The sequence below is a fragment of the Gastrolobium bilobum genome, unplaced genomic scaffold, assembly GCF_033153095.1.
Source record: "Gastrolobium bilobum isolate Gb01-03AN ecotype WA unplaced genomic scaffold, APGP_CSIRO_Gbil_v1 utg3850, whole genome shotgun sequence".
In the NCBI taxonomy this organism is placed as follows: Eukaryota; Viridiplantae; Streptophyta; class Magnoliopsida; order Fabales; family Fabaceae; genus Gastrolobium; species Gastrolobium bilobum.
Window position 1 is genome coordinate 38,780 of NW_026897525.1, and position 12,279 is coordinate 51,058.

General features: G+C 33.9%; 2 protein-coding genes across 2 annotated transcripts; one reads left to right on the top strand and one right to left on the bottom strand.

Moving 5' to 3' along the window:
• Positions 1-3,129: 3,129 nt before the first annotated feature.
• Positions 3,130-4,083, bottom strand: LOC133307662 (glucuronoxylan 4-O-methyltransferase 1). The gene has a single exon (XM_061508213.1). It carries the CDS (start codon positions 4,081-4,083, stop codon positions 3,130-3,132), a length of 954 nt encoding a protein of 317 aa, XP_061364197.1.
• A 3,643-nt stretch (positions 4,084-7,726) lies between these two features.
• Positions 7,727-9,188, top strand: LOC133307682 (uncharacterized). Its single transcript, XM_061508235.1, has 3 exons — positions 7,727-7,802; positions 7,926-8,039; positions 8,155-9,188. The coding sequence occupies exons 1-3, from the start codon at positions 7,767-7,769 to the stop codon at positions 9,079-9,081; spliced, it is 1,077 nt and encodes a 358-aa protein (XP_061364219.1). The 5' UTR covers positions 7,727-7,766; the 3' UTR covers positions 9,082-9,188.
• The last annotated feature ends 3,091 nt before the right edge of the window (positions 9,189-12,279 follow it).

Here is a 12,279-nt window from a genome sequence, read left to right on the forward strand (position 1 = left end):
TATACCTGCACAACCTTTGAAATCTCTATCTTTCGGGTGTCGATTCGATTCATTCATGCATGTAACCCCCCGCTGGAAGCCTGTCAGGAGTCGCTCCTTGCCCGTGCCTCTTTGCACCAGTGATCACTCCCGCCCTCGTCGGCGCTCGGGATGTTACAGCCCACCAGCTTCCGCCTGGTTCATCCTCAAACCACTCCGTACTAGATGAGAGGCCCTGCTCTGATACCACTTGTAACGCCCGACCGCTTCAAGAATCAATGGCTATCCCCACATACTAACACGAGACTTTTCAGTGTGCTTTTTCCTCACTCGCACACTTTCCGGAAAAACTTTCCAGGAGGTCACTCATCCCAGAATTGCTCCAAATCAAGCACGCTTAACTGTGGAGTTCTTCCGATCCAGGCTACCGAAAAGCATATTCATCTTGTTAGCATAGGTAGTACCAATTAATTCTTATAAGCTATCCCAAACTGTGCAATCTTATACCTGCACAGTCTTTGGAATCTCTCTCTTTCAGGTGTCGATTCGATTCATTCATGCATGTAACCCACCGCTGGAAGCCTGTCAGGAGCCGCTCCTTGTCCGTGCCTCTTTGCACCGGTGATCACTCCCTGCCCTCGTCAGCGCTCAGGAGAAAGAAGGAAGAGACTAACGGCATGTTTGGTACATAGTATAGGATAAGGTCTGATAGTATAAGATCTGATAGTATAAGGCATGATTGTATAAGGCATGATTGTATAAAACCTGATTAAATTTTAATACTATCCAGCGTTTGACATGATATTGTATAAGGTAATATATTGTATAAGACAATATCATCTAATATTTGAAAATACACTGATAGTACTAGATAGGTTAAAAATAAATATTTTTGTCAAAAATACCTTTTAATAATGAATTTACATAATTCTTCCAAATATATCAGAAGATATTATTTTTTATAGAAATATGTTTATCAGTGTGTCCAAAAAATATATTAATTCTTATAAAAATAAAAATCTCCCATATTTTAAAAAATTATATATTGAAAAATTGTTTTTTATTTTAATATACTAATATTAAAATAATATATAATTCTTGAGAATTGCATTTGTTAATACATCAACCCGTATCAGGCCTAATCCTACCTTCTTAGGCCTATTTAAGTTATACGTCATTTTGATGTATATAGGAATCCTGCTATATAAGCTTATACTATACGATGGTCACATCAAATAACTAAAAATGTCGTAACATATAGTATAAGCTTATACTATCAGGCCTTATACATCACACCAAACAAGCCCTAATTTTGGTATAGGAGACAAGAATCCTAGCTAGGAGAATTTAAGGGATAAACAAAAGTTATTCAAATTTCAATTATGAGATGCATATCAAGATACAACCTCATATTATTACACTGTGGTATTGAACACGTTACTGGTCGAGGTATTGGGTCACTAGTTTAATCAATAGGTTACTGGTTGAACCACATGACCCGGTAAGTATATGCAATTCTATAATTTATATTAAAAAAAACTATAAACATATTCAAATACCTGTAAAAAAAGTAATATTAGTTCCAAATATTCTAATATGAAAAAATAATAAATCACACAACATTATCCAACAAACAAAGAAACACACAATACTTGACCTATCTTCAAACATTTAACATCTACGAGTCTACCACAAGTAAAATCCAGATAAAATCTTGACGATTCATTAATTTATCCTGTTAATTATAATTTTATCTTATTTTATAAGCTTCTTAAATTTAAAAAAGAAAGGCCTGAAATGGTCTTCTTAAAATTATAAGCATTTTATTATTTTATTTTTTTTGTATGCACTGGGTCGGGTCACCGGCCGGGTTTGCATCAATTTCATTGCTTGACTGATCCACTGTTTCATCTGAACTAATTGTATAATCGGTTTACCTGTTCTCGGGTCAACTCGGCTGAGCCGGGCCAGGTTCGTGAACACTTTACAAGAGTGGTAAGTTTTATCTTTTTTTTCTTTTTTAAAAAAAATTATCCAACCCTAATTATATAAGTTTTATCTATAGTTGTAGAGTATAAAATTTAGAAACCATAATAAACACATTATTTGACACATTTTTTATTACTGTATAAATTTCATATGAGTCTCACTAAGTATAAATTGAGCTCAAATTATCTATTAGAAGTTAGAACTCATATAAATTCACCTAATAATGAAGAGTGTATTAAAAAAAAGTGTATTAAAATTGTTGTTAGCATCTCCATTATAAGATATCTAGTTACTCAAATAGGGCCGACCCAGTTGGTTTAGGGCCATGTTTAATCTGGACATAGTGGACTGGCCTGTTAGATAAGCGGGCTTGCGGAATGCATATGCTATTGTGAAATTCACAGCAAAGTGGCGAATAAGTGGATGAATTCATAGCAATAGTGTCTTCTTTTCTTTTTCTTTTTTTGATACAAGTGAAAATTGAAGTTATAACCTAATATAATGTACCTAAATCTCTTACTAGTAGATCAATCCTAGTGGCTTAATAATCTGAGTTAATTTACGCTCCCTTATGCAACATTATTACATTGATATTTCAATCATTAATTTCTAAATCTTTTACAATCGTTTCTTTTGTTTGTTCGCGTTTGCAGCGGATGGTTATTGAGGGTGAATTGGTGATCATGCAATTGGATGAAATTTGTGGTGACAATTATATTCAAGTAGTCAAAAATTATTATATATGCATTTCAGTATCAATTTTATTGGAGGCTGAATGCAATCAACAAAATGAAACTTAGTGTGTTATGTCAACCCTTGAAACAAAATAATGTAGTTATGGTTTATGTAGTAAAATATGTCAATTCATTGAGCAAGGAGTGAGGACTGTGTCACTGCATCACTGATAGTGGTTAACTGGTTATAGTCATAGCCAATCCATTTTGCCACATTTCATGCTACATGGCTACAATTTCTATTATGGTTAAATTTTGTGCAGTTACTAGGCATTTTGAGTTTTTGCTAACCAATTAGCTTATTTTGAAAAATAATATTTGTATAGACTCTTTTATGCAAAATTGAAAGGGTATACTTAAACTGAACTATAGTTATCCAGTGGCACGTTTAAGGTGAAGAATGCTAATTGAACTATAATACTGAATCCTACTTTTCTATAGTACTTACCCTGGTAGAGCAGAATCTTGTGGGATTTGAGTGACTTGTGATTCTGAAGTGCCATAACTTCCCTTTAGAATACAACAAATTCTCATCACAGAAGAACTCCCAAGAAAACCATTTCTCTATCATACGATCTACATCATGTACTACTACATCTGAAGTATTCCCAGTTCTAGCTAGTACACTAGAAGTGTAAATTGGTGCCATCCTACCTGGTGATTCTGGTGAATCCCCACTGGGTCCATCTACCACCATGACATCCCAATTCTTCTCATAAACTTGTGCTGGCAAATTTTTCAATGCAAGCTTGCATTTTGATATTTGAAGGAATCTTGGGTTTGGTGCACATTCTGGGTTCTGCCTTGCATGCTTGAGCAGTTTGTAAGCTGATTTTGCTGGCATATTATACTCAAGTTTGTATATTTGAGTGTTGTTGGAGTTTATTCTTACCTTGCTTATTTTATCATGGTCATCCTCGAGAAAGATGGTGGTACCAGCTGCATTTATGGAAGAGAGGATAAGGTACTGTGGTTGAAACCCAAATATGAGGAGGTTGCATGGGGATTTAAGAGCAATGAGATCTGATAGAACCTTGAATTCTTTCTCAGTCATGGTGGTGGTGATGTTGGGAGGTTTTCTAGGCTGCTCTGAGGATTCAGGTGCATGTGATGCTACTTTGTTGCAGGTGGACAAAGGTGGATACACAGGGGAAGAAGATGAAGTATTGATAGTGAGGCTCAGAAGTCTGAGGATTGATATGACAGAAAGGATCAAAACAAGGATAGGGATGAGTTTCTTTTTGGTGAGATTCATCCCTTTTGTTCCGTGCCAATATTTGTCAATAAAAGGTTGATTTTCTTGTGCTTGAGTTGTGAATGGAGGAGAAAATTGAACTAGAGGAGATGAGAGAGGACGAAAATGAAGTACATCTGGGGGCATCTTAGCTATTTTTTTTTTAACTCTCCTTTGAGTAATGCTGCTGTTACATTACATCCTTCTCATAGTGTTGTGGGCTTTTGATGATATAACAGCTTTTTCTTTTGTGCTCATGTGAATCTCCTTGAGTAGGAAGGAAGGGATGGTTTTGCTTTTGTTACAAGTTTCACCTTTCTTACCTAATTGTTGTGGTTGCTGGTTGAGCTCGAGAAATTAGTATACATGTGTCTCCCTTAGAAATTTTCATTTGAATCGTTTATCTGTGTGCTGACATGCGTCCTTTAAGTTCGGTTTATTGTCAAAGTTTCTTTTTGGGTGCTTTTAGGTGATCATGAGTAAGCTTGAAGATGGCTAGAAGGTGGTTGCAGGGTCTCTTTCAAATTTCAGTCCATGTAACTCTTTAAGAATTTTTGTCATTTCATATGTGGTGCTTTTTAATTGTTGATGATGAGCAATGGCTGATGATTAATTTTACATTTCCCTTTTCTGATGTTAGATTTTTCGCTTGCAAGCTGAATGCTCAACTAGCCAAGTTTGCCGTGGAAAAATGGGCTAGGACTAGGAGTGCATATATAGTGAAGGATAGCTTATAGTCAGTGAAGTGGCAAAGTTGTTTCAATCAACTGAGTAGTATTTTATTCCCCTTATGGCAATTTGGTTTAGAAGAAGGTAGAAGAAAAGAAAAGAAAATAATATTGATTTCATTCAAAGGGATGACAACATAAGTGACATCAGAAATAATGTTGATTTCATTTTAGAAACCAGAAGATGGGGGTTAATTTCAATTTTTCTATTAGAAATGACAACAGAAAAACTCTTAAGTCCTTTCAAGGAGAGCTTCGTGGAAAATCCCAAACCGAAAGCTATAGCATTCTAGACAGATATAATATGGGAAGCCTTGACAAATGATCAATCATATATAAGTCCTAAGATTTTGAGATTTATATCCTCCAACCAGAATCATGGCATTTTCTAAGTTCTTTTTGAGTACAACACCCACGTTTGAACCTATTAACAGCTACCAAACTATTTAAATTTCTTATTAGTAGTAAATAAATTAGGAGTTTTATTTCAAACCTAATTTTTTTTAATGTTAATTACATTCAATGAATAGATAACATATTAAAAATTACTATTTAACATTTATTTTTTGCCTGTAAGTTGTAACTATATATCTTTAAAAAATATTATTAGTAAGTGTGCTTTTAAAAAAAAAAAAAAAAACACACAAAAAAAAAATAGGACCAACATAGAATAAAGCATTTGGGCAGCCACCTAATACAGTGGGCTGTGGGCAAGTCATTTCCAATCTGGAACCTCAACATTTCCCACTTATTCAATCATTCTGTTACACGTAGTCATTCATTCATTTGTTCTTGCATTATGTTGATGTTTGTTTAATTATATTAAATATAGAAGTTGTTGTAATGACCTTGTCCATATCTAATATTCCTTTTAAGGCATCTCTAAACGGCATAATCCCCTCTGTCTTTCTTAATAAAGATCCATTTACATTGGTGTTGAAGTTTTTTTTAATTAATTTAGAAATATTGTAATTGGTCTGTTCTGCAGTGTGAGACACTACTAAGGAAGGAAGGCCATACCCCAACAAGACAGGATTTTTTAATGTGATCTACCATCTTTTTTGGTCATCCCTTTTCTAATTTTGGAAAAATATGCTTCCCTCCCAATCGGTCATTTCTTTTAAAATTTTCTCTCACTTTCTTGTTCTTTACTATTTTTGGAAGGGGACCATGTGTACATGGACCACTAAAACAAACCTCAAGACGGGGGACCAATAAGACCCAACCAATAACGTTTTACTTTGCCGGAAAAAATAGTCCTTTTTGTGGATTTGCGCGCAACATTTAGCGTGAGAGACGGGAAATATTTTAAGAAATTCCCCTTTTACTTTTCAATTCAATCCTATGCCCCCTTATGTTCAACACTTGATACAGTTTATACTTTGTAAAAGTAGGGTATGGAAATAAATTACGAGGATATTCTAACTATCAAAAAATTTCATTACTAACTTACTATCCATCACATTATTATTGGATCAAAAAAAGAGAATGTTAAAAAAAATTTAAAGAGAAAGAAAATGTTAATCTAATGGTGATTAGATAGGTAGTAAGTTGGTACTAAAAAAATTTGGTAGTGAAAATATCTCTCCTCGAAAATAAATTACGAGGAGAGTTATATTGATAAAAAAAATTTTACAAATTATAATATGTCTTAGCGATAAAATTTTATTCAAAAGTGTCTTGCCGGTAAAATATAGTATAGTTTATAAATAAAAAATTTATAAATATAACATTCCTCATAAATTATCTCTCTCAAAATTGAGAGTTATAATTAATTAAAGGGGAAGATTATATTTACTATGTCTTACAGATAAGACACTATTGAATGAAATTTTATCGATAAGACATAGTATAGTTTGTAAATTTGTAAAAAAAAAAAAAAAAAATTGTCCACATAACCCTCCTTTTAACCAAAATTTTTTATGGATTTAATATATTTTTTTGGCAAATAAAAAATAATTTTATCTCATGCACACAGTGCAGGATGTTACTATGTTAATTTCATCATAAGTAGCAATTCTAAACAATTGTTTGTATAGTGATAATGGTTGGAGTGCTGAATTTAATCTCTGGGATCTGAATTGGTTTTATGTTGCAGTTGATTTAATTATGCATGCAGTTTTTAATTACCAGACCAAAATTTCTTGCCCAGTCAATTATTTTCAGGTTTTATGCTGGGATTTCATCCAATGTGTAGCAGCCGCTACAAATTATTAAAAAGCATTTTTCAAGTAGCTAACTAACCAACTTTTCCCAGAAATTAAGGAAAATTGAAATAGTAACTCTGATATAATTCTTAGTAAAAAAAGAATCATTCGCAAAGTTTCCTTGAAATCACAAATGAGGCCATGGCTGTGTTGACATTCAACCAAGGTTGTCAAATGGTCATTTTCTATCCAAAATATAAAATTCCCAGAGTGACGTTACAAAACCAATTAACAAATATGGTGATGCCGTTCCCATTGGAAAGCTTAACCACAAAACTCTTTCTCCTAACGTGTTCTTTACCTAAATAGATAAGAGTTAGGAATCAAAGCCAGGTTGAAATTTTAATTAAGGGTTTAGTCTAAAAACCAATAATAAGTACAAAGGTATAATTCTGGAGAATACTGTGGAAACCATGGTTAAGGCAAGAGGAAGATACCACCAGTTCATCATCACCTACTATTCCAGAGTGTTCCTATTGTCCTTGTCAGCTTAATCATACATATATAACTTTTTTTTTAAAATTTGTTGAATACTTGGTCATTAGATTCACAGCTTCAACAAGAAATGTCATCTTAGTAAGTTTGGTTAGGCCAGGTCTTCCTTTCTTATGTGCTTGTTTTTCTTCATCTTTTCCCTTCATTCTTCATTTTGCAGATGGCTTCTTTTTGTGTATGGTACCCCTATACTAATTAGTAGGACTCACTACCCTTAAGAAGGTTTCAATTATTAGATTGGCTTTGTGACTCTGTCTACCTCTTCTCCTTCTATTTGTGGGCATTTCTTGGTCCAATTCTATAGACCTTTGTTTTCTTTGCCATCTTTCTACAAAAAAATTTCCCAGGCATTCAACATAACTATTTTATGTTTCTGTAAGTGGTGAAGGCAAATATTACCATGGGAACCAACAGCCAGGAGCATGGAGGATCTGAGGTAAAGTGATCAATATTCAAGGGTTTTTTTTTTTTTTTTTTTTTAGTACAGTTCATGTTTGTTGTTACTTGATAGTTCTATTTCAACTGATAAAGCTTGAATAATTCTAAACCCTTATGTCAGGTAACATATCAGGAAATGGTAGAAGATGAAGTCAAGGACACAAGGAATGTTCCTGTTGGACCTATACACAAAATAATAGCAGAGAATTCCAAATCAAACAGTATGGTTATAAAGGTAATTAGCTGATTCTCAGTTTCTTTTCTTTTCTTTTTTTTTGGTACAGACATAATAGATATTATTATATGTTCAATTGAAACTGAACAAATGGATTCAATTGTTACCAAAACAGAAACCACATGTGGTGATTCCTCCTCATATCATAGCAGAAGCCATATCAACTATCCGTGATATTGATCTTAGATGGTCAGGTCCAATCACACAGAAAGAAATGGAATATGTTGAACAGTATGTGCTGGCAAAGTACCCAGAATATTCAGGTCTCATTGAAGGTGATGGGAGTGGTATAGACTTGACTAGCTTTATTATCAATGAGGAACCTTCAGAACCCATGTCAGATGATAGGAGGAAGTCACCAAGAGGGAACTTTAGAGAGCCTTTGTTTGGAAGTAATCTACCTGAAATGGATAGGACCCAGTTGGAGCCATCAAGGCTACTTGATATTCTCAGCAAAAAATCCTCCTTTCCTGGAAGTTTCATCTCAATCCCAGAAATCCAAGCTCAAAATAAGGTCTTGAAGCATTGTGGGTTGCCTGATAATGAATACCTGGTTCTATTCACTCCAAGTTACAAGGATGCTATGATGTTGGTGGGGGAAAGTTACCCTTTTGTTAAGGGAAACTACTACATGACAATTCTTGAACAAGAAGACTATATAAAGGAATTTGCTTCTTTTAAGGAGTCAAAGGTGATCTCTGCACCCAAGACTTGGCTGGATTTGAGGATCAGAGGGTCTCAATTAAGCCAAAATTTTAGGAGGAAGTGTAAGATCAGCCCAAAAGGGTTATTTGCATATTCAGCAGATGTGAATGGGACAATGCATTGGGTTTCAGAGGCTCATAGGAACTACTGGCATGTTCTGCTTGATGCATCTACATTGGTTGTAGGAAAGGACAGGCTACTACTTGGGCTTCACAGGCCTGACTTTGTGGTTTGTTGTCTTGATAACACTAATTCCAATCCTTCAAGAATCACTTGCCTCTTAGTGAGAAAGAAATCCTTTGACACCTCCACTGCTTCATCTCAGGTTAATGAATGAGTCACAATGAATACTTGTTTGACAGTTTTAGACAACAATTTGAACTGCCTAGCATTTAGCAATGTCTTATTTTGGTATCATGAACTCTCAGACAAACCGTGAATTTTCCTGGCCTACTTTGTAGATTGAATAAATGATTTGACACATAGAGAAGACCACTCATAACTGGTTTTGGATGATATGTGTTCTTCATCATTTGGGTGGTTTGTATTTATTTGTTATTGATATTGTGATCTATTTTTGTTTGGTTTTTGTGGCCAAACCATTTTTCCGTAACAGTTAATCTTTTTTTTTGCTCAAATTCTGGAAATGCAAGCACCTAGGTTTGTCCTTCCTTATATAATAGAAACTGAAGAATATGATGGGAGTGGAGAATGTGGTGTATGCAGGAGTGACATTGAAACATGACGGTTAATGAAGGTGTTATTTGGGATCTATATGTTCATGCATTTGAAAGTTGTAACCTTTATTTTTTATTTTTTATTTAATTATCTTTTTGGTTGATAAGGTGGTGAAACACTAGTTTCCAGTATTTATTTTCTGTGCGGCAGATTATATTTACAAACTTTTTTGTTTACAAACTCTTACGAATTACACTATGTTCTTCCAGGAGAACACTGGTTACACTATGTTCTCCCGGAAGAACATAATGTAATTTGTAAAAAAATTTAAAAAAGTTTGTAAACGGATCCTTCTCCATTTTCTATATAATATGGCTGAATCTGAACAATGTTCAAATGAGTCTCAGCTAATATAATGGTTCTGGCATTATGAACTTCATGCCCTTCCAACTGTGAAGTGAAATCAAAACTATATATTATATGAGGGGTAGAGAGCTATTATGAAGTGGTTGAAAATTTGCCCCTTGGATATATGTAACCGACTTGAGATGTGTGGCAGTTCCAATTTATAGTATAAACAGAAGTGCTTGTTTGACTTGCCGGTTACCAATGGCCACAGAATTGCTTGTGCACCAGCTCACCATTGCTTGTGCACCAGCTCATTCTGGAATTACTTTTAAAAAAGGTTTTTGGTGATTAATGTCCTTAGAAGCTGATTGAGGTGTATTTAATATCTTCAAAATGATTATAACATTAGTTTTTCTAATTTTTATTGTAAATATGCTTTCATATCTTATGATAATGTGTTTAAAATAAATTTTTTTCTTGGCATTCATTAAAATTTTTGTTTTGAAAATTAGACCAGATTAGTCGACTTAACATTTTAAATTATTAGTCGTTTAAGATTTTTGCAAAATAATTAATAAAGTTATCATATATCCTTAATTTTAGAAAAATATAAATTTACATTTGACTAAATTGTTTTTTCACTTTATTAGTGATCTCTCATTCTATTTAATAAAGATACCAAAAAAATAAGAATACGATGATTAAGTTGATGTCTTCTATGTTTTCTAAATTGAGAAATACGTCGAAATAAAAAAAAATCTTTATAACGACTAATATTTCGAAATAGGTAGATGGGAACGAATCCACTTACCACCAAAAAAATTTACAACTCTTACCACCAATTTAATCACCGTTGATTTCCGTCAATCTAACAGTTATAATTTATTGAAAATTAATAACATTTATTGTGTCACATTTATTAATTCTCAATAAATTATAACCGTTAGATTGATGAAAATCAACGGTGATTAAATTAGTTGTAAGAGTTTTAAACTTTTTTGGTGGTAAGTGAATCCTCCCCCTAGATAGAGTACTATAAAAATGTGTTTAAAACCTCATCCTGGAGTCAATCCTGTCGGGTCATTGATCCTCTCTCTCTTCGAAGGTTGGGGTCTAGACTCTTTTTTTTTTGGAGATTACAAGGAATTGAACACAGCACCCTACACTACACACACTCCTAACACACACACCCCACACCACTAGGCTAACCCTAGTGGTGCTGGGGTCTAGACTCTACATATATGTTGACTCCTCTAACTGTAACTTTTTTTTAAAAAAAAAAAAAAATTTACACACGAAAAGATGGTGTTTGGTGTATATAAAAAAACAAAATTGCTGCCTAATCTATAACTAAATCTAAAATTTGAATCGTTCTTCTTCTTCTCTTCCGATCTTGTCTCTCAGACTCATACCCAGTCTTCCTGATCCGGTGATTTCCTTCGTCGTGATTATAGTTCCTTCTATTCTCCTTGGTCTTCTCTCTTTTCTTTGTCGTGCTAGTTTTCTCTCCCCACCGTTGATTCGTCGCCGCCTCTCCTCTGTTGTTCTCTATTGGGTAAGAGATATTCTTTCACATGTTGTTGCAAGTGAGTGAGAATGACAAGGAGGGCCTAAGTTCGATGATATAACTTTTTATTAACTCCATTGGAATATGTGTTTTATACTTTGATATTTGATATTTTGATTGACTTGTGGATGTAATTGATTGAATTATATTAAATATATTTTGAATATTTGATGGTTGATGGTTTGATTTTTTGAATTTTTCATATAAGATATATATTTATTTTTTAAGTATAAAACCGGAGCAAAGTGACCCGTGATCCCTCGATTGAACTCGTGATCCCGTGACCTCTGACCAAGTTGATGGCCGAGGCCGAGTTTTTAAACATTGTTATAAAAGTCAACCACGGTTTAACTATTAATTTAATCAACTACCAAAAAAAAATATCAATTTAATTTGTTGAATCAATAAAATTATGACTCAGAAGTTCTGCCGGTTTGATCTCTGGCTGAGTGTTTTAAGCATAGATTAAAAGAAATTGAACAAACAAAGCGAAAGAACATATCAACAAAGGAGATTCAAGCAAAAGCAACACACATGGAAACGCTCTCGTCCAATGAATATGCGAGCATAAGGAATAAGGAACACTGACCAAAATCTCTGACAAAAAATTTATTAAATATCACGCGAACAGTATTTTTTACCGACTGCCACGTGTCAGTAGCGAATTATGTCCGCCAATGATTTTGTGACACGTGGCACACTTTCGCAGGAAAAAACTGACGTGTCATAATCGCTATCGGTAGCGAATTTGGTCTGCAATATGGCCACGTGTCACGAAATCATTGACAAATGTAATTCGCTACCAGTGGTAGACAGGTGACAATCTGATAAAAAATACTGTTCGCGTGACATTTGAATAAAAAATTTATCAAAAAATGATACTTTAGTCATTGTTCCCAAGCATAAGATGACAAGTACAATGAAAGAAAGGAAAAATGAAAT